This window comes from Pezoporus wallicus, unplaced genomic scaffold (genome assembly GCF_028554395.1).
Source record: "Pezoporus wallicus isolate ANWC-B61680 ecotype Strahan unplaced genomic scaffold, APGP_CSIRO_Pwel_v1 contig_4901, whole genome shotgun sequence".
In the NCBI taxonomy this organism is placed as follows: Eukaryota; Metazoa; Chordata; class Aves; order Psittaciformes; family Psittacidae; genus Pezoporus; species Pezoporus wallicus.
In genome coordinates this window covers 1,817,734-1,839,907 of record NW_026640354.1, presented here as the reverse complement: position 1 = coordinate 1,839,907, position 22,174 = coordinate 1,817,734, and the positions used below count along the sequence as shown (strand labels likewise).

Here is a 22,174-nt window from a genome sequence, read left to right as displayed (position 1 = left end):
CTGGCACTTGGGGTGGCAGTCTGGTTCATGGATTTGTTGTTCTTGTTGCAATTTTGAAGTCTATAAAGGTGCAAGGAGCAATGCTAAAAATAAAATCTGAAGTTAAGCTCTCCAGAATTGCAGGACAGCAGTTAGGTAATGCAACCACAAACTGCCTCATGCGGTTAAGCGTATGATAATAATAAGCTGTTTAAAAATAAGCTTGTGCATATAATTATGTAGATGGTAAGCTATTAAAGATTTTATGGGTTATAGAATGATACAGCTCTTATTTCATAATCGGCATCTAAATACTTGCAGAAAGTGAAAAATATTAAAGTATTAATGTAAATGTATGTCTTTTTTTCTTTCTAGAAGCGTGCTTTATTTGGGTTTCTGTTGGATGCCTGTGTGCTGATAAGAGTAGTGATCCAATAGTAGCATTACAGAAATGTTTTTTATAAAATGTTAGTGAAGATGTATTGCCTGAAGTGCACGTAATAAATGAAATGTTTTCTGATGATATAGAGCCTATCAGGAGCGAGGAGGGTATCCGCAATAACTGTCTTTAATGATATAGTAGGATTTTTACCTAGCATCTTTTAAATGATCACTGAGGAGTCTGTAGGAATGTTGTTAGGAAAGCGTGTGAAGAGTTGTTCTGTACCGAAAACTAACTCTGGAACATAATAATTTAAAGACTTGAAAAAAAAAAATAGTCACTTGTGAATTCAAAACCAGTATTATCAAACTGTTCCACTAACATATTTCAAATCACCAAAGTCCTCTGCCCAAGTGAGCATGAAAAAATGCCTGAAATGCAGGCATTATAAAATCATAGAATCACAGAATAGTTAGGGTTGGAAAGGATGTTAAGATCATCAAGTTCCAACCCGCCTGCCATGGGCAGGAACACCTCACACTAAACTATGTCAACCAAGGCCTCGTCCAACCTAGTCTTGAACACTGCCAGGGATGGAGCATTCACAGCATCCCTGGGCAACCCATTCCAGTGCCTCACCACCCTAACAGGAAAGAATTTCCTCCTTATATCCAATCTAAACTTCCCCTGTTTAAGTTTTAACCCGTTACCTCTTGTCCTATCACTACAGTCCCTAAGGAAGAGTCCTTCCCCAGCATCCCTATAGGCCCCTATAGGCATTGATACAAACCTCAGTGCAAGGTGACAGTGTTTACTTCAGGGTCTAAAACTAACCTCTGAAGTGATAGTTTAGATTTTGTTTTCATTATGGTTTTGTTTGTTTGCGTGTTTAAAGGCATTGTAAGCTAATTAGCAGAATAATTGCTATTTTTCAGGTAACTTAAAAAATATTTCTTGGTTATTTCAGATCAAGCTTTTATATACTACTGTTATTGCAAGACAGCATTAGAAAGAGTTGTGGTTTTCCTTTCTAATGACACTATTGCAGTTTTGTTAATACACCGTGGCAATGCCCAAATGGATGAATTAACACCAAGGCTCAGAGCTCATACGTGTATTCTGTTTAAAACTAATGTTACCACAGAAATCCTTTGGGCTTCTTCCTGCTCTAGCAGTCTCACTTTTACCCTTCTGTTGGATCTGTTTAGCCTGCATCATTTTCCTGTGTCCTTCCCAATATTGCCTTCACCCTTCTTTGCAAAGAAAAATGTGCTCCGTGTTGCATTGCCCAGTATTCTTCCTTTTGCAATTCCTGCCTCATCCTTTTCCTCCTCAAAGTACAGTTACATCAGTCCTCTGTCACAGACAACTGCCAAGGAAGCTGGTAGTTTTTTGCTACCAATTCTACAGCCTTCTACAGCTGTAATGTATTTAGTCAAACTATGGTTTCCTTAGTTTTCCATAAGTGCAGTATACTCTTTGTGGTGTTACACTCTGCTGCCTTTTCTCCCAAAGCCAACCCAAAGTTCCCCTCCTTGGCCCTATGGGCTCATGGCTTCCAGACCACTGTAATTTATGGGTTTATTTTTGATGTACATATAAATTTCTGCCAAGCAAAATGGAAGGTTGCACCCTGCTGTTGGTACTATTTTCTCTATTTGTGTGGCTGTTTTCCCAGGTGCCCTTGAATGGCTCTTCTGCCCTCTGTCTGTACAGTACCCGTTGTCATAGTATTGATAGCTACTTTGCAGATTCTGGAGTGTGGCTGACTGTTCTGTCTTTAACTATAGCTAAGTGCCTATTTTGTGGAATATTCTCTCTTGTGTCATCATTAGCTGTAGTCCTGTGTGTGTGTTGAAGAAGCAAGGGGAGGAGGAGGGCTGTGAATGTGATGCATTGGGGTCCATTCTTGAAAGATGACTGGGCAAAGTAAAAAAACAGCCAGAGTGCACAGCCAGTTCTGAGGTGCTATTCATGAAAAAGCAGAGGTCCAAATCAATTTGGTTTTAAATTATTATGCTATATTGATTTCAAATTTATATAAGGTAATTTTGAATCATAACGCAGGTTTTGTATTTGCTTCCTCAAACTATTACATGTTAAGATTCATGCCTGCAGAAGTAATCATTGAATATGTCTTTCTCTGTTTGAGAGATTACACATTTCTTTCTATTCATATTCTTCCAGGTGACTTGGATTATTACTGGCTGGATCCTGCCACGTGGCACAGCAGGGAGACATCCCCCATTAGTTCGGTAAGAAATAGGAAAAAGGAGGTTTGTAAGTATGAATGAAAATATTTGCTGATTATTTCAGTTCAGCATAGTAATTTTGTTGTGAAAAATTATTCTGTACAAATTATATGAACATTTGATTTGGTGAATCATGAAAATTGAAATCGGGCAGAAATTTTCATCAAAAAATATACTAGTAAAATTGCCTGAATTTAAACTATTAACTTCTTTTCTAGACATGATACTAGATTTCACCGCATGCCACAAAAGCAGCTGTGAGTATGATGCTGCTCTGGGAGAGATTAGTAACTTTTCCTGTTGACTTAGAGTGGGATAGGATCATCTGGATTTTTAAAATTTTTTATTATACTGAACCCATATGGTAGAGCTGAATAACATGTATATTATGCCAAAGAACAGAATTTATGAATGAACTTTCCCAGGTCATGGAATTTAAAAATAGAAGTTTAATTTTATTACCTAAGGGATGTTTTAAATGTTTAATTGTATTGAACCTTGAACATCATAATTCTACCTGTAGACTTAGTGCTGAGGTGTTTTACAGTGGACATAAATATTTAATGACGTCAGAGTCCAACAGATATAATAATAGGGACCTCAGGTGTGATACGTAACACATCTGAGGGATGTTTGTGTCTACTGTGACATAATGATCTAGAAATTTTATTGGTTTATAAATGTGCATCTAAATACAGGAAGATGGTTCCACTTTTATTTCACTGCTTGTTTTTTTAACAGCATCCCGTAACGTGGCAGCCTTCTAAAGAGGGAGATCGCTTAATTGGGCGTGTTATTCTCAACAAGAGAACAACCATGCCAAAAGAATCAGGTGCATTACTGGGGCTAAAAGTAAGTATTGCATGGTTTATGTGGTAAATGAAAGAAACTTCCACTATCCTAGAGGTCTAACACCTTAAATCAGAGGACTCTCCAATTATGCGGTCATTTGATAAAAATAGATTCTTCATTTTTAGTAAGTTTGGAAAGTTATACAGATAAATTATGAATGTAAATATAATGAGTATGCATAAAAACCCTTTTATACAGTCTTCCACTTACTGCAAAGGAGCTGAACTGTTCTGATCAAAAAGCCTATGTTTATGTACCTTCCTATCTGCAAACATATATTACATTGCAGTGCATTAATCGAGTCCTGCCTTTTCTAGCTCTACTGTTTGCATTTCGGTCAAGTAATTAATCTCATAATCCACATACATAAATGTCATCCAGATGCAAAGGTCAGTGTTTAAAATCCACGTAGCCATTCAGAAACAGAAATTCTTTAGAATGAAACTAAAAATTTATACAAAAATTTGCAAAAAAGACCTCTTAAAACATACTAGAGATTGTATTAAATGTAATTCCAGTTAATCTGGTGCCATAAAATTAAGACATTGGCAACACTGTTCATTTTATTTAAATCCGTAAATTAGTCATCTGTAGAGGACTTTTAGGTTCGTGTCCCTGTTTTGCCAGAACACATACAGAGAGTGTGACTTTCCGAAGGTGGTGGGGACTACAATGTGCCAGTTCAAGAATTTCTCTCTCCATGTGTATTTTTAACTACATCATGCTCCAAAGATGAGAGAATTTAATTTGTGTGTCTTCCTCTCCCCGCTGAGAACAGCAACAATGTCATATATAAAACATTCCCATTCACTGAGGACTGAGTCCAATTCCAAGGGCTCCTTGTATGTAGTTGTCTGGTAGTTCAGTCCCTTGCATGTGATGGAGATGTGGGTTGTCGCTTCTGCTTATCATGTTGGGAGTTAAATCAGGAAAGAACTTTGTGATCTTGATAGTAGTTATGTCCTGGGTAAGAGCCATTTATCCACCTTGAAGTGAGATCGTGTGGCATGGGAATACAGAATTTGAGAACAGCTTCATCCTACTAAATGTCTCATAGTCTGTAGCACAAAGGCTGCTTCTTGCTGGCAGTAAGCAATTTTATTTGGTTTTTTTTAATATGTGAGAAAAAAGTTTGGTCCTAGTAGGAAATGAACTTCAAGTTTTAATTGGATGTGCTCTTGCAATTTAAACTTAAGCACTTGCCAGACTATTTGCAAAAAAAAGTACATCTTTGTGGTTATTTAGTAAGAAACATTCTTTCTGCAACAAATTTTGATATTTAGCAATCTGCATAAGATTGGTTAGTCAAACATTAAAAGGAATATGAATTTCACAGAATGGTTTGGGTTGGAAAGGACCTTAGGATCATCTGGTTCAACCCCCTGCCACAGGCAGAGACACCTTCCACTAGACCAGGTTGCCCAAGGCTCTGTCCAGCCTGGCCTTGAACACTGCCAGGGATGGAGCATTTACCACATCTCTGGGCAACCCATTCCAGTGCCTCACCGCCCTCACAGTACAGAATTCTTCTATCTAACCTAAACTTCCCCTGTTTAAGTTTTAACCCATTACCCCTTGTCCTATCACTACAGTCCCTAATGAAGAGTCCCTCTCCAGCATCCTTGTAGGTCCCCTCAGATACTGGAGGTCTGCTATGAGGTCTCCACACAGTCTTCTCTTATTTAGGCTGAACGGCCCCAGTTTTATTCATTTTGCGTCTTCTTTTCAAGTAGATCTGGCCTTTTTGTATCTAACTTCATCTTTAAGCCTCTGTGAAGCTCAAATGGACAATAGATATGCTTATGCATATTTCAGGTTTAATTTCAAACATAATTTGAAAACAGATGCTTGATATGATGTCAGGTTTGTCGCTTGGAAACTCACAAATTTATGATTAACTAGGTTGTTGGAGGAAAAATGACAGAATTAGGACGACTCGGTGCCTTCATTACCAAAGTGAAGAAAGGTAGCTTGGCTGATGTGGTGGGACATCTCAGAGCAGGTAAATCAATCAGTTGCATATAACATATACTGTCTTTTAATTATGCCTTTGGAATGCAACTGCTGATTTATATCAATGTTGGTCATGTGATATGATCATTTTTTTAAAATACAGGACGAAAATGTTGTTATGGAATGCCACAGTTGCTTACATTTCTAATTTGTTATTGACTCCAATTGCTTGATTTATGAGCAAAATGCAAGACAATCCTGATAAGTGCTGGTGACAGGACTGAGTGTCACTAGTAAATTTTTGCTTGCTGGTTCAGGAGATGTTTGTTATACTCTATAGAACCAATGCAAAGGTTTTTTTTCAAACTGTTTCATTATGGCAAACAAAGTTCACTGCAGTTGCTTTACTTGCACTATAGTGTCACTAGAATGGTAATGTACTGTGTACGCAGTGGACCTTATTAGTGCTTCTTTCAGTGTAAATTGTTACAAATAAAAATGGTAAACAACCCAAGAAAATGATCTTAAAATATTTCATTTATATAAGATGTCTATATTGAACTTACAAATAAGTGGCTGTGCTGTTACCACTTTTCAAGCTCTTAAATGAAACAAGAACCATGCGCAGCAGTTGCTTTTCAAAGTTACTTATTAGCAGTTTATATTTTTACCATGTCTCTAGCAACTACTTTCCAAGTGTCCTCTTAAAAAAACAAAGTCTGTGCAGTGCTTCCTTAGGAATCCAGAAGCTCTGATGACAACTTGTATGAATTTAGGATAATTTCATGAAGCAAGTAGTAGTAATAAAGAAATAGAAAAGATGATCAGTCTCTAAAAATATCCTTCTTTGTTTTGCCATTGATAATATTTTTTGCCAAATAAATATAGATGGGGTTAGTAACACCAATTATTATAATTCTTTATATATTTTCAGTGCAGATTATTATTATTATTAAAGAAAATAAGTCTCCACTGATCTTGAGGTATTTGGGCTGAAATGCTACATTTCTAATCACTGGTCTAGATTGTTTTTTACGTCTAAGCTATTTTATTTTCTGTCCTTATGAAAAACCGCCAAAATTTGGCTAGTTGATAAATCCTTGAGTAATTGTACAAACCTTATAAATTTTAACAAAGGCAAATATGAAGCCTTGCATCAGGAGCAGAATAGCCCAGTGCAACAGTAAGCACTAGGAGCCAATTGTCTAGAAAACAGCTTTTCAGAAAAGCATCTGGAGATGCTGCAGGACAGTAAGTTGAACATGAGTCAGCAAAACACCCTTGCAGCAAACACCAATCATGTACAAGTCTGTATTAGCAGTATTGTGGTCAGCAGCTTGAGAGAAGTGGTGGTTGTTCTCTATTCAGTGCTTATGAGGCTGTATCTGGAGTACTGTGTCCAATTTGGGTTCCTCTACTACAAGAGAAATACTGACAAACTGGACATGTCCAGTTGGAGTTTACATGTCAAAGTTTTGAGTGTCTGGACGTTGTTTTCCTGTTTCCATGCCTGTTACTGAGAGCAGAAATCAGAATTTAAGCCTTACAATCAGCATCTCAGATGAAAGAGACAATTTGAAAGGGTCAAAAAGATCAAAAGTTGGACAAGCGAGCAAAAGATGGATGGTGATCTGGTTAGAACTAGCAGAAACGACATTTCACTCAAGTCCCCATTAGGATTTAGTTTTCAGTAAGAGTAATTGGAGCCACTTCTGTTAGTTTAGCATTTTGACTATGATGATCTTATGTTTAATCATCTTGGCAATTTTTATTTTCCACCTGTTTGATTTCCAACTGACTCTAAAAAGTAAAAAGTCTCCTAAAATAGCAATACAGACACCTTCCATGTTTCTCTTCAGGCTTCTCAATCATGTTTCAGGTATTCTGTCATCTTCAAAATATGACAGATAAATTGCTGTGTAAGTTAGGTTTAGATTTTTATTGCTAGAAATTTAGTATATGTCCCTGTTGGTTTTTGCTATTAAGTTGTGAGTGCTGCAAAGCTGGTCACATCTTGTTCCACTTAATGCCTGGTATGCTTCTCCAGATTAAGCCAATTATCTCTCAAGGAAACAGATGTTATTTTAGGGAAAATCAACATGTTAGTTTATAACAGTTGTTAGCATTAAAATACAGTCAGAATGACAGAAGAAACTGTGTGTGTTTTCACTAAGTTGTATAAATTTTAAATGAAGTTCCTAGGCAATATCTAATTCCTGTCCCCCTGTCCTGTCCCCACCCCCAGCATAACATGAATATACAAAATATTTAAAACCATTTCAGCTAAACAACATACTAGAAAATTAAACCTGGGTCAGCAATAATTTACTAAGCCTGTCATCAGCAAGCCCTCATGTCTTAAATAATGCCAGATTGGTTTGAAAGTTAGTGGAATACTCTTTCCACTGTGGAAGAGTGGAGTCCTTTCTTAAAATACCAAAATATAGACTGTTTGGGAAAAAAGACTAACAATTTCTGAGCATAAAGAGAAATTGAAGCCACATCTTTTGATAGATAGGACTTCAGTTAGGATAGTTTTTCTTGGCTTATTAACAAGCATGTGTTTGATCATTCGGCTTAGATCTCAAAAAGGAGCAGAGCCAGCAGCTGAAGGGTTGTTCCTGACTGAACCTGATAAACATAAAAACATTGCTTGTATGTTGATAGTGAAGAAAGTTGTTTGTGTCATTAGATAGTGTTTGTAAAGTTTTGACTGCTGCATATGATGGGGTGTGAGTGTAAACTTCCCGTATGCTTCCTGCAGTTTAATTGTATGTACTGATCTTTCTTTAGAAACTATACTTCAAGTTTTTCACCATTTTATATTAGGGCCAAAATACATTTTGAAGTATTTACTATTTAAATTCCAGAAATACCAAGCTGGAAAAAGAAAGGTAACTTTCGCATCATGTTTTCCCCCATCCCCTCCCCTCTAAAATCCTCAAGAAGTAGTGACTTACTCCTTTTCCTCCTTGCTTTTATTTTTGGTTAGTTTGACACTGACAGTGAAGACTGTTCTTCATGTAGACAAATCAAAACACACAGTATATAAATTGTAATAAAATGTCCTGATTTTTAAGGGCTTAAAAGTAGGTATTGAGTGTTACTTTTTTTTTCATTTTTGAAGATTAACCTGATTTCAAAGTTTATTACCACTAGTTAATAAAGGATCTTTTAAAAAGACTTCCATTTCATAGCACAATGACATGTTCATTATTTTGGAAATACTTAGTACGTTTGTACAAGTGGTTTCTTTAATGTGTTTTGTGTGTACCGATTGTAGCTGTGTTCTGAGAAAGGAACCTTCATAATGTCTTAAAAACTTTTTTTGTGTTTCAGCACAAATTAATTTTGGGCAATGTTACTTGGTTATATAGATTCCACAAATGTTTTGCAATTCTTTGTAAAAGAATATGAAAATGAGATAAACTTCTCTTTAAATTCAAGGAGATGAAGTTCTAGAATGGAATGGTAAACCCTTGCCTGGAGCTACAAATGAAGAAGTTTACAACATTATTTTAGAATCAAAATCAGAACCTCAAGTTGAAATTATTGTTTCAAGGCCTATTGGGTAAGGCTAAAGACTTGCTTCTTCAGCACAGTTATTACTTCTACTAATGGGACTATTTGTGAATTAATTATTCTTTATTTCTTAATAATGAAGTATGATTCACTTTCTGTTATTGACATTGTGTATTCCATTTCTTCACTGCCATTTACAATCTTGGATCTTTGCAGTGTTATTTATAACTATAAATGTTGTTTTCTGTATGGTCTAAGTACTAACTAAAGATTTTTGCCAAGTGGCAAAGGAGAATTGGTGGACCAAGTGGACCTGTGCATGAGAAAAACTGTTTTTCAGGCTTTTCGCTTAATTAAGAATAACTTATACAAGTATTCATGAGTAGAAGGAGGCATCAGCAAACTGACAAAAATAGGAAAACCAAAGCTCTTAATAGAAAAGATTGTATTTAGCCTTAGATGGTACTATCATCAATATCAAAAGTGGAAACAGAAAGTTTCATTAAAAATTAGCATTACCATTTTATGTTTATAACCTTTATTTTTATTTATTATTAATCTGAGTTTAGGGTTTTGTGATAACAATTCTTGTATTCTTGATTTCCCAAATAAGTTTTTGAAAGATCATAAAATCTGTTTGCGTTAGTTAAATTAGTGAAGTTGGCCCTGCATTTGTCACTGATGATCTACACTCCTTCCCCAAACACGACTCTGTTGGAACTGTTCTGAGATAAGTCTTACAGGACTGAATATGAATCATACATTGTAAATTCACATTTATTTGCAGAAACAGAGTCACGTGATTAACAAATAAGTGACTCATACTATTGCCCTGCAGGTATATAGTAAACTGTTTCCTCCTTATGAATGCATGATTATTTCATTTTGAATTTGTTAGTTTTCAACCTAATTATGATTTTTATCTGCCTCAAATATGATACTTTTTCAGTTTTAGAAAGAAAAACAATGTTAATTTTCTTTCTGACTAAATCATTCTTCTTTCACCTTTATTACATACCAGCTTTTAATTTTTTTTTACTGTGCAAGTTTAGCTATACTTTGCAAGTAAGTTCTGCCTTTTTTGATGGCAATCACTATTAAAAGTACTTAAATAAAATTAACATTTGATGCTAATTCCAGTTATGAGTTTCACCTTCTAATAGAAAACAAAAGCTTGATGCAATAATAGTGGTTTTTAAAGGCTAAAATTGCCATTCAGATGGAGACTGTGGGGGACTAGAAACTTTATTTTGATGATGAATTAGGAGACATTCCTGAATGTAGATTGCCAATTCAGTCCTTTTTTTTTTTTTAATTAAAGTGTCATTAGGAGGTTTTTATAAGTTTAGTTTTTATGTTTAAATCAGCAGAAAATAAGTATGTTGATATTGGAACTCACTTGAATGCCATGTCTCAGTTGAAGAAAGCCTGAATATTGATTTCTACAGCTGCTGTAAAAGGAAGGAGCTAGATTAGTATTTTAAATAATAAGCTGTAGATATATTAACAGTTATCAGTATATTTTCATATGTCATATATCCTTCAGTTTTTAAGATAAGTTCATTATTAAACCAATTGAATTATCTTAGTTTATGAATTTAATAAGTCTAATAGCTTCAAAAAAATTAAGTACAAAGTGACCACATTTGACTGACATATTCTTGAAGAAAAATCAAGAGAAAATGCTGTAAACCAAGGCACAGAATGTTCAAAAGTGCATTCAAAATCAAATAATGTTTCTGAATCTGATCTGTGAATTTTGCACTAAAGAAGTGCACCCAGAAGTAGCAAGTAATACCAATAAAATGTAAAGTTTTGCTTTGGATGACCCATGTGTATTTTTTCCAGACACAGGCAAAAATGAAGCATATCAGATTGTGGTTTTATTTTCAGATAAAAATGGCATGGAGTCTTTTACATACTATAATAGCGCTATTCTGGTAGACTTGTGTCTTGATTTTTTTTTTTTCATTCGTTTGTTTGAGGCTTCTTCTGAGGGATGCTTCCTTTTTCCAGCAGTAACGAGTCAAAGTCCTGTGGTTTTGTATCACATCAGGATTTACATGTCTGTCATCTTAAAAGAAAAAAATATCAGACACCATACAAAGAGGGAAATCCTGATATTAATTAACAAAACAGAACATAGTGCACAGGATTTTCTTATTTTTTTCTCTTAAAAAAAAAAATAATTACAGCCCATGTAAATTGGTTACATTTTGTGGAATATATTCCTTGCATTAGCAGATTACTTTTTTTCCCACCCTTTAGCTTCTCCTTGTCTTGTTATCCGCACTATGTGATTTTTTTCAAATTCATAACACGATATTTTATTTAATCCAACAAATCTAGTATGTCAAAAGTTTGCATCAACTTCAGGTGCTGACTCAGCAAAATTGAAGCTGCCTGATATAGTAATAAGTGGTAATCCATCACACCTAAACTTCTTGTGAGGAAATAGGTTCCCAAAAGACTTGAAAAATGATATTTTGTCTGCATAATTTAAGTGTTTTCATCTCTCAGTATTAATAATGCAAGTAATGTACCAGCACTTTTAATGGTCTTGATTTAAAAAGTCCTACCATATTAGGTCTAAAAAGCCCAAATATGACGCAGTTTGGCTTAAGTGAATAATGGGAGGATAGTAAACCTGTAAATTAGACTGTCCACAGATTAGACTGCCAGTTACAAAATTGATGTCTAAACAATTTGCTCAGTCTTGTAAATTTGGATTTCTGTGTCTACCAGTAAATGTAATTTTGAGAAATGGATAATTGTAGGATGTTTATTAGAGAACAATATGAAACATGTAACACTATTAGCAGTTGAAGGCGTAACAACAAACAATATAACCACAATAGTACTGTGGCAACTTCATAAAAACTAATTGACTCTAATGCTAATGATTGCACTGCAAGGTAGAGAAGAAACCTATAAAAAGTAGAATTAATGGGTTGGCTATCTAAATATGAGGGAAGGATTTACCTCTGAATATGCATACAATGTGAGAGGTGGTTAACATAGGAGAGCATAGAAAATCCTCTGGCACTGTTTTCTGGAGGAGAAACGTGGCATAGTAACCAGCTTACCATCTCTTGTGTGCTTGGGTGAGCTCTATGGGACAGTGCAGGTAAAGAAAATGCTTTTTTAATTTGTCTCTGGGGTTTTTTTTTGTTAGATGCTAGCTACCTTTGCTTGGATTTCCACAGATAATACTGCAAAAGTTGCTGTTTTTCTTGTGTGATTCAGCTTCTCTATTCAAGTTCTGCTACTGTGCTCTAGGTCCTGAAAAGGAGGTTGAACCTCCATCATAAACCAGGCAGTACTGTATTTCAGCGAGTCGCTCAAGTAATGTAATTAATGCAGACTTCAGGTTGATCTGCAGGTTGGGATAACGGGAAAGAATGGCTTTGGAAGTAGGATGAGCTCTGGGGACAGGCACTTAGAAACTCTTGGAAACTCTGTAGGGTGTAGAGGATGATACTTCTGTCACTAGAGCAACCTCAAAAAGTGTGGGTTACAACTACATTTGAATTTGGTTTGTCTTCAGTGATCAAGCTTTTGACTGTAGCCCTCAGAGAAATTATAACTGTTCCTGTGTTTTACAAAAGTGATCCACACAAGCCATATTTCTGTACAGAGTAGTCTCAACCTAAGGAATATTTTGGTTAAATTAAACCATTATGTAAATTATGCACTGAGGTGTGAAAGGATCAGATATAAGATAATCTTATGTTACATAACATAAGATCCCAAAATACCTTTGTCTTCCGAGGCAGAGAAAGAAAGACAGTTTAATGTTGGCAGCTCTTTACCGGATGTGTGTCTGACATTACTTTTCAGACATTCACATTGCTTCAAAAGGGGAAGAAAATTTTATTACTCTTCTCAATAAGAGGTTGTTCAACTTCCTACTTTATTATTACCTTTCACATTGACTAGTCTAGTTTTGAATATTTTAAGTCATGAGCTACTATTTCTTCTGAAAAGCGTTTTTGTAAAACATAGTGTCAATATTTTCTGCAATCCAAAAATAAAGGCAGGATAGATAAAACAATTTTTTTTCCATAACAAGTTTTAGATTATAGTTTCTTGTGTTCATGTAATATTTAAGAAATTATTATGTAAATTCGATTATTGAATTTGTAAGAAATTCACATATAGACAGAAGCATAACTTCATGTACATTTTGAAGTCAATAGCAGAAAGCAGAACTATTACAGAGCTCATTAGAAAACTCAGCCACGAGTTTGGTGATCAGAACTATATTGCATATAAACTTAATTTATTTCTTTTATTTTTGTGTCTTGCAATTTGGTGTGGAGCTGTACTTAAACAAGATAAAGCACATTAGGGAAGAGATTTCCTAGCAATAGTTTGTGTGTGTATATATATGGCAGGGGGGTTGGACCTAGATGATCTTAAGGTCCTTTCCAACCCTAACTATTCTATGATTCTGTATATATGCACACATATATATGTATACGTGCGTGCATTATATATGGATATAAATACAGATGTAAAATATATCTAAATAATATATATCATATATGTATCAGGGACAGAAAAAACACCAGAACTGTGCACAAGTATTAAAAATAACTAATATTTGAGGCTTTTTTTTTTTTTTTTAGCTTTTTTCTCTACCATATTGTTGGCAATACGGAAGTGTCTTTCTTCGCCCACCCAGGGATTATGCAACTTGACACTGTAGGTTGCACTTCTTATGTTGAAACACACCTTGCACATATGAGCCCTCACTAGACATCCTAAATATGATGTTATTTATTTTGAGCAATGCTATACTGCAGGTGACTGCTCTTTCTAGTGCAAGAAAACATTACAAACTTGATCTTGTATTGAATCTATTTGAATATGGTAAGTAGATGTTTCAGACTGCTGAGAATTGCCTTGGAAATTTTGTCCTGGAAAGAGAGAAAATGTTAAGAGGAAGAAGTCTGCACGGCAGCCCTGCCATGCAACAGGCCATTAATCTGTTTATATGTTTGTAAAGTAGTACAGTGCCATAGCAAGAAAGCATAATGCAGTTGTATTTCCATGAGTTTGAGGAAACCACATTACTCTTGAATTGCAAAGTCAAGGCAAAGAGAAGCACATTCTTGTTTAGTGATGTGAGATGTAAGCTGATATGAGACATTAACTTAAAGCTGAGATAGGCTTTTTTAATACACAGGCCCCAGAAGTTTAAATTGCAGGACATGGAAAGCTAACTAATTGGTCACTTAAATTCCTTTCCTGGCTTAAGTATGTCTTTCTTTTTCATAAGTGACTTTTATTTACCTAGGAGTCAGTTTTATTGACTTCCAGGTCAGTAAGATAGTGTTTCTCTTACCTGAGAAGTGTCTGAAGACCTTCAAAATGCTCAGTTTTAGACTTAAAATCTTGTAAATGTTCTTCAGAATTGTTATTGTAGGTCTAATTTTGAATTATTTTGTGTAGCTGAAAATATTTACATGTAGTTCACTGAAGAGCTTTGTTTCTGTTTTCCTGCTCTGCTGCTTTGCTAACATTTGTACAATAACAGTTGTTTTCTTGCTCTTGCAATGTATTTTCAATGATTGCTGAGAACAGAAGAAAGCCAGGAGCTAGCATCATTGACATTTTGATGAAAGAATAAATTTGCTGATGGCAAAATTTTGATAGATGTGTGTGGAACTGCTCAGTTTGATTGTGCTTATACCTGTTTATGTCCTGGATATGTGAATGTTGAAAAATGTGCATACCCATTGTTTGATTTTGAATTATTAGCCTTTGAACAATTGCATTATTCTTTTGCTTATTTAACATTGCTAACACTGTTTGCCTTTCCTTTTTGCTTAACGTTGCTAATGCTGTTTGCTTTTTCTTTTTATTATTATAAGACATTTTCGTCAGTTTCATTCCCTGAACTCCCTGAGATGTTTATATAAAAATTACTAGTGAGTTAATCTATGTCTTATTTTTTGGCTTTTTTTGGTTCCAAAAAATAGTTGAATGTCTGTAGCTGTACTACCTTTTGCCACCTTTTTCTCCCTAAGAACTCTTTACCTTTATTGTTCTGTTTATTGTAAAAATACTGTGGAATCCATCTGCAATATTAACATTGTAGTGTTCATATTGTTATGTCTGCTTGTTCATTAACTTGAAAGTAGTTTGCATTAGTAAGATTTTCAAGAATGCTAGTGGAAAATATGTCCTCTTTCTTTCCTTATAACCCAATAGAACAGATACAGCTCCGTATTTCTAAAAAAGTGTCTCAGAAACGTATTTGTCACAGCAGAAAGCTTCTCTGTTGTTTCTAATTACTATGTGTATATTCGCATTTTAGTGATATTCCACGGATTCCCGAGACTTCTCACCCCCCGTTAGAGTCTAGTGAGTACACACCTCGTTCCTTTCACTAAGCATGGTCTTGTTTCAGCTATGAATTTTCTTAAAGGTGAGCGGTAGGAAACTGCATTGGCTGCAAGGTTTTTGTATGACAAAATTCAGTGGGTTTTGCTCTTGTGTATTAAATACAAAACAGTATAGATTTGATTAAAGCTACCCAGACTGCAAACATCAGCAGGACTTTAATGTCATGTTCTATATTTTGTGTTGTTAGTACCATAGTGGTACACATGCTATGACCCAAACTGGTCATTTACTTGCCGTAACTTGAGAGAAAAAAGATATAAGGGATTGCCAGAGATACAAAATGGTGTCAGGATTTCACCTCTTGCACCATCCAATGTAAATCCAACATTCTTGTTTCTGTTTTTCTTAACAAGAAGATGTTGCTTAGGTGAACTTCAAAATAAAGGTTTTATTTTTAACTATGCCATTTGAGCAGTGTTGGGTAGAACGTGTGAGTGCAATGGCTCCCAGTCCTTTCTCATCTGAACCTTGTCAGAGATGAAACCAGAAATCTTCCCTGGGACAGGGTCCTGTGGGACCACTGAGTGCTGTTACACCTGTCACAAGCTCATCTCATCAGTGAGGTCTCTGTTTTGCTGCTGGAGAGCTAGTCCATCAGGCACCACAGCATTCTTCATGCCAGATGCACATCCTGCATACCTTCCTGTGTGCCAGTTCCTTTGGAGTTGCAATTTCAGATGCTATGAGGAGTACAATCCATACAACAGATGTGTGTTTATTCATCAAAGACTTTAAATCATAAGATCATAGAATAGTTTGGTTTTGTGGAGGTGATGTATAATTCTCTCAGAGGACACTATTTTATTTAATACTTGGTATGGTTTGACACTGCTCTATGAGGAGAACATTTTGTATATGTTATTTAAATTAAACAAAAAATGCAGGTTTAATCTGGGGTAAGAGTATCCAAACAGTCATCATCTCCATGCTATCAGCATCAGTTTAAAATCTTTCTGTATAATAATCCAGTTATACTATGTATAAATACAAACTTTACACAATTCAAAGAAAAGGTAATTCCTAAGTTTTCCAAATTAGCTTCAAAATTTTTAATAGGAAGTTCATGTTTTTCTCATGTGCTTCTAGGTTCAAGTTCTTTTGAATCTCAGAAGATGGAAAGGCCTTCTATTTCTGTTATATCTCCGACCAGCCCTGGAACCCTACGGGATGCACCACAAGTCCTACCAGGGCAGCTTTCTGTGAGCATATTTTATTTTTCCTGAGTTGTTAATGAAAACTTGTGAAGTGCTGGTCCCTCAGTTATCCATATGCCCAAGGTCTGTTGGGAGATCAAAAGAAACATCTGTTTTTAGTAAAGACTTACATCTTTCAAATGTTTTTTACGACCCTTTGTACACACTCACAAGCCATCACTGTAAGCACAGCAAAGGTATAGAACTGTTGTCTTAATACAACAAAGAGCACAGGAATTTACATTGAGAGCATCCCATAAAAGTGCCTTATAACTTGTCATCCTGTACCCTCTGCATTGAAAATGGTGACTCTTCTGTACATGCCCAGTAATCCACAGATAATAAACATAGTTTGACTTTATCTTCTTTATGGGAGCATTTAAAGAGCTGTGTATTTCTTAAGAGTTACACTATTGAGTTTTGCATTTTAATTCAGATACACATTACCTTCTGGAACTGTCTGTAACTCTAATTGAAACTGGGCTTATTAATTGTACTGTGTTTAGACATTGTTTTGTATGTTCTCACATTTTTTTATATTGATCATGGTAATTTCTAAGTACAGAGCAGGCTCAATAATTTCGTGGCATTATGATTCTCTTAAGAAATTATTTAGCTGTATATTATAGTTTTCATAAGAATATTTGCAAGGTAACAAATCAGAGTAGATTTCAACTACGTGTCGAGTTTAGCTGCAGCCAGAGCTTTCTATGTGAATGCAGCTTTTGACATGAAAAGCTAAAAAACATGCTGGTTTAAATGCACTCACAGATTCAAGATTATGCAGGGAGTACAACAAACAATATAAGTATAATCAGGCACCACCTTTTTATTCAGCTGTGGTAAATACAAAAGTCTTTGATATATACCGCCCTCTTTTCTAACTTAATAAGGGATTTGAAATAACATATATCTCATTGTCTCTTGGAGAAAACAGTGGTTATTTTTACATTGCGGTTAATGTGATGCATTCTGAAAACTCTGTTTTTTCTCCGTTTTCAGTAGTGTTTTCTGGTAACTTGATTCTTGTAGGTTAAACTGTGGTACGACAAAGTGGGACATCAGTTAATAGTAAATGTTCTGCAAGCAACAGATTTGCCACCAAGAGTAGATGGACGCCCTAGGAATCCCTACGTGAAAATGTATTTTCTTCCAGACAGAAGGTGGTAGTATTTCAGTTTAGAAAATTAAGTTGTAATTTGCTATGTATTGAATCTACTTTTAAATGAATGCTTATGAAGTAAAGATTTCCTTTTTATAATTTGTTATAGTTAGATTAATTATAACAAAAATGGCACTTGAAGCATTCTAGCCAGTATCAAACTAACTTTGTGGACTTTAGATGAATGCAAACCATTGTACAGCAAATACTTTTTTAAGTGTTATCAGATCAGAAAGAATGAAAACAGTAAGTGCTAATGAGTAGATGGCATTTTGTGTTTTATCTCTACAAACAATTCACAACAAATATTTATGTTTCAGTGATAAGAGTAAAAGGAGGACCAAAACAGTAAAGAAAAGTCTAGAGCCAAAATGGAACCAAACTTTTCTCTACTCACATGTGCATCGTAGAGATTTTAGAGAACGAATGCTTGAAATAACTGTATGGGATCAGCCAAGAATACAAGAAGAAGAGAGTGAATTTCTTGGAGAGGTGATACATACAATCACATTAGTCCTGAGTTTGTTGTTTGGTTTTGAATACATATGCATATATATTTTAAATATGTGTTTGTGTGTGTGTGCCCTGAAGGTAAAATTAAACCCTGCTAATTTTTCTATTAGATTCTTATAGAGCTGGAGACAGCCCTTTTAGATGATGAACCACATTGGTATAAGCTACAGACACATGATGAATCTTCACTACCTCTGCCTCAGCCATCACCTTTCATGCCAAGAAGACATATTCATGGTGGAGAAAGCACTAGCAAAAAATTACAAAGTATGTCCAAATTCCATTCATCTCTCTTAAATTTTAAATTGAAAATGCTTTCCTATGCAAGATAAAAATACTATTTAATCATTTTTAAACATAATGAAAATATGTGGCAGCAAAGGGATGCAAATTTTGACATTATGACATGGCAGCCTTTCACCTGTGATGCATAACTTTCAAGTATGTGAAACCTGCCGGAATTGATTTGGTTTTCACTAGCAAAAGAGAATTTTTCAAATGTTTGCTTCCATCATTATTGGATACTTTTTTAATAGTTAAAAGTTCTTTATTAAAATAAAAAAAGTCCTCAAAAACTTCTGAGGCTTAGATATACTTTTCTTCATAAAGCTAGTCTCAACTTCCAATTTTCTTGTTATACAATGAGAAGTGTACTTTTGCAGCAAATAGAAATATGTGTATTTGGGAGGTACAGTTGTTTCAATGAATCTGATTTCAGGTTTGTGTGAGGCGTATTAATATAATGAATATATTGAAATATTTGAATATTGTAGCTTCTCTGGTCATTTAAAAGGTTTATTTAGAAATGTGTTGTATGTAGGGAAGTATCTCATAATAAATTTCCAAGCTATTTTTGTGATTTTTCTTAAACATGAAAGTTACTCATTCCAGCCAATGCATAGAAAATTGATGCACATTCAGGAATGAATTATAAAAATGTGATAATGCTGTAATTGCTACATGAGGATATGTATAGAGAGAGCAAATTAAAGATTAGTTTTCATGAGGCATTTGAACTTTCCTAAAAGCTGGCAGTGCTGTTTTCTCTACCTCTCTCTCACCATCTGCTGCCACCTCTCCTTTCCTGTTCAGCAAGCTGATTCAGCTTGCTCCCTGAAATAGCACAAAAGGTTTGGGGTTTTTTTCTTCTTTCTTAGAGTTAACTTTCTGTAGGTTTGATGAGGTAAAATATCATAGGAGAGGATTACTGTGGACATGAGGGGAAGAGAAGGGAAAAGGAGGTTGCAGCAGCTGTAAGATATTAAATTGGCTCAGCTATCTCGTGAATTGTCTGTCACTGCAATTTAGTTCTCTATTGTTTAGACTTAAAAATCATCTTTTAATTTCATTAGTACATTAAATGAACATATTTTTACATTTTATAACACAACCAGATGTTCAGGTATTTGTTTACCTTACTGTTGTGCAGGATCTCGGCCAATCAGTGATAGTGACATCTCAGATTATGATGTTGATGATGGTATTGGAGTTGTTCCTCCAGGTGCGTGGGTGAACAGCATGGTCCTGCTTTCTTCTTATTATTATTATTTTTTGCTTGTTTGTTTTTATTTCTTGATAACATTTTGGAATATTGAGGATACTTGTTTTGGAGAGTGCATTATGAAAAAAAAGTTCTCCTGATTAATCCATGGTATGTGTCATAAATCATGGCTAATTTAAAGATTCTTCTATCCATTCATTTATACGTTTTTAGGTATCATTCTTCATACATGAACCACTGGATGGTTCAAATTGTTTGTGCTTAAACCACAATGGTGCGTAATGTTTGAAGCCTTATTAAAAATATAAATTAAATTTTTAAATAATTTTGGAATAAAAATTAAGATTTCAGTGTTTATTGCAAGTTTTGGGGTTTTTTTTATTATTTTTTTTTATTTTGCATTTTGCTTGAAACTAACATATAGTGCAATCTCCCATGGACTTTATTGCGAATGCATGGCTGTAGATTAAGATGCATGGAGCATGGCTATCTTTTCTAGTTTCATAGCCTTCATGAACTGTCATTACCCTAAATATTCATGAATATATACTTGTATAGGCTATCATGGTTTGATTTTCAGTTCAGCATTCCTTACATACTGAAAATCTTGAGGATAATTTTGGGTATCACATTCTATTTGACTGTTGCCACAAGTCAAATGAGTATGCTTCCCAATTGCCCCAAACTAACTGAAGAGTCACTATGTTATTGCCAGCACTAAATCAGTTTTCCTGATGAAAATCACTAAATCAAATCATGGAGGGATTTAGAAAGCTTTCTATCTTCCTGATCTATGTTTAAAATGATCATAGAATTGTAGAATCGTAGAATCATCGATCTGACAATTTAATTACTCATTTTGTAACCATACAAATAAATAATGTATTTTATTAACACAATATCATTTTGATGTTTACTGAGCCAAATTCTCCTTCCATTGATTTTGATTGGGTTCTTTCCTTACTTTAATACACTTACCACCTGAGTAGCTAAGAGGGAAATTTGTTCTGATATGTCTAGTAATGATATTTGCTTTAATGAAGTGATTATTCTTGATGGTTTTGCATCAGGTGAGAGACTGAATATTTATAATAAAAATAAATCATAGGTTCTAAATGTTTTTTCCTGTTTATTATTTTCTTTTTTTTTAGTTGGCAGTGTGGATACTGGCGTATCTCTATAGATTTACTTACACATAAGGTTTCAGTAGGCTGTATTAAGAATCAGGGCTTTTTTTTCAGCTGCCAGTTCTTCAGGACATCCATTTGAAATAATTTTCCATCTGACAGAAAACTTTCAAAATTGTTCAGCTGAAGGCACTGGACTCTATTCACTGGGTCAGCACTTAAGTAACTGATTCTTACGGAAATTTCTTGGGACTGTGCATGCTCAGATGTGGCTTTGAAAAACGCATGAGCCCATACTCTGAATTTCAGAGATCACTGTAAAAAACAGCAATATTTAATCTGTATCAATAGGATTTATATGAGCTGAGAGTCTCTAAACTGAACTCTAAACTCAAAGTGATGGTGAGGACACTTCTCCTGAAGTCTACCGGATCAGAAACAATCTGGCAGCTGACCTGACCAAGCACAAATTTGTCTGAGTTTAATGGATACATTTGTTTGGCAGTCTTAACTGGAGTGCTTGTTTGTGACTCCTGTGTGAAGTGGGTATACAAAGAAGTGTGGGGGGTTTGTTAGCATATGCAGCCTGAATTCTTTAATGAGTGTTAAACTTGAGGCACAGAGGGGCAAAGAAAATTTCAGTCACCAGCCACAAATGTGTGACAGTCTAGACAGCGTATGAAATACATTTTGCAGTGAGAGCTGCAGAAGATTGCCAGTCCCACCATCTACTGAATTGCTCAAGAATCTTAGGCACAGATTAACAAATATCCCTGGACACCAAGTTCAGATATGTATTTCTACCCTCCTGTCCAGCCTTCCTTACTTACCACATTGCAAAATCTTCCAAGATTTTGGACTGCTACCTTCATTTGCACTGAAAGAATATTGCAGTATCTTCTCCATCCAACAGTCTCTCTTAAAACTAAGTTGCATGGAAGTTCCTTATTGTGTTGCAGGGTGTTTACCTCTTCTCTTCTCCTGCCCCCCCAGTACATGGACCTCACCAGAGTGCACTGCAGCTCTTATTTGGTCCAGATTTCCCATACATTCACCTGCATGGTATGTGTGGTAGGGAATTATGAATATCCATATTTACCCACAATGAAGGATGACAAAGCAGACCATTTCGGCATGGTCTCTTTTGGCTTCAACTAGATTAGTCTAGGATTAAGATATTACTTCTTAACAGAAGTAAGAATCCCATGTTTTTACAACATGTGACTCTTTGTTTCCCTTTAAAGCCCCTGTTCCTACACTTAACCACTTACTTGCCATTGCTACCCACTGTGGTGGTTATGTATGATGAATAAGCTCTGTCTTT

At 35.1% G+C, this 22,174-nt stretch overlaps 1 protein-coding gene across 26 annotated transcripts in view; it reads left to right on the top strand.

The window, feature by feature from the left end:
• The window catches only part of RIMS1 (regulating synaptic membrane exocytosis 1), a 302,937-nt gene that overhangs the window by 172,939 nt on the left and 107,824 nt on the right, over positions 1–22,174 (top strand). For all 26 annotated transcript variants that reach the window (XM_057418891.1, XM_057418890.1, XM_057418888.1 and 23 more), the window contains 10 exons: positions 2,549–2,616; positions 3,355–3,465; positions 5,368–5,467; positions 8,866–8,989; positions 15,266–15,312; positions 16,441–16,553; positions 17,580–17,710; positions 18,030–18,201; positions 18,333–18,489; positions 19,652–19,723. In XM_057418891.1, coding sequence (XP_057274874.1) covers positions 2,549–2,616; positions 3,355–3,465; positions 5,368–5,467; positions 8,866–8,989; positions 15,266–15,312; positions 16,441–16,553; positions 17,580–17,710; positions 18,030–18,201; positions 18,333–18,489; positions 19,652–19,723 — 1,095 coding nt within the window. The remainder of the gene's footprint in view (positions 1–2,548; positions 2,617–3,354; positions 3,466–5,367; positions 5,468–8,865; positions 8,990–15,265; positions 15,313–16,440; positions 16,554–17,579; positions 17,711–18,029; positions 18,202–18,332; positions 18,490–19,651; positions 19,724–22,174) is intronic.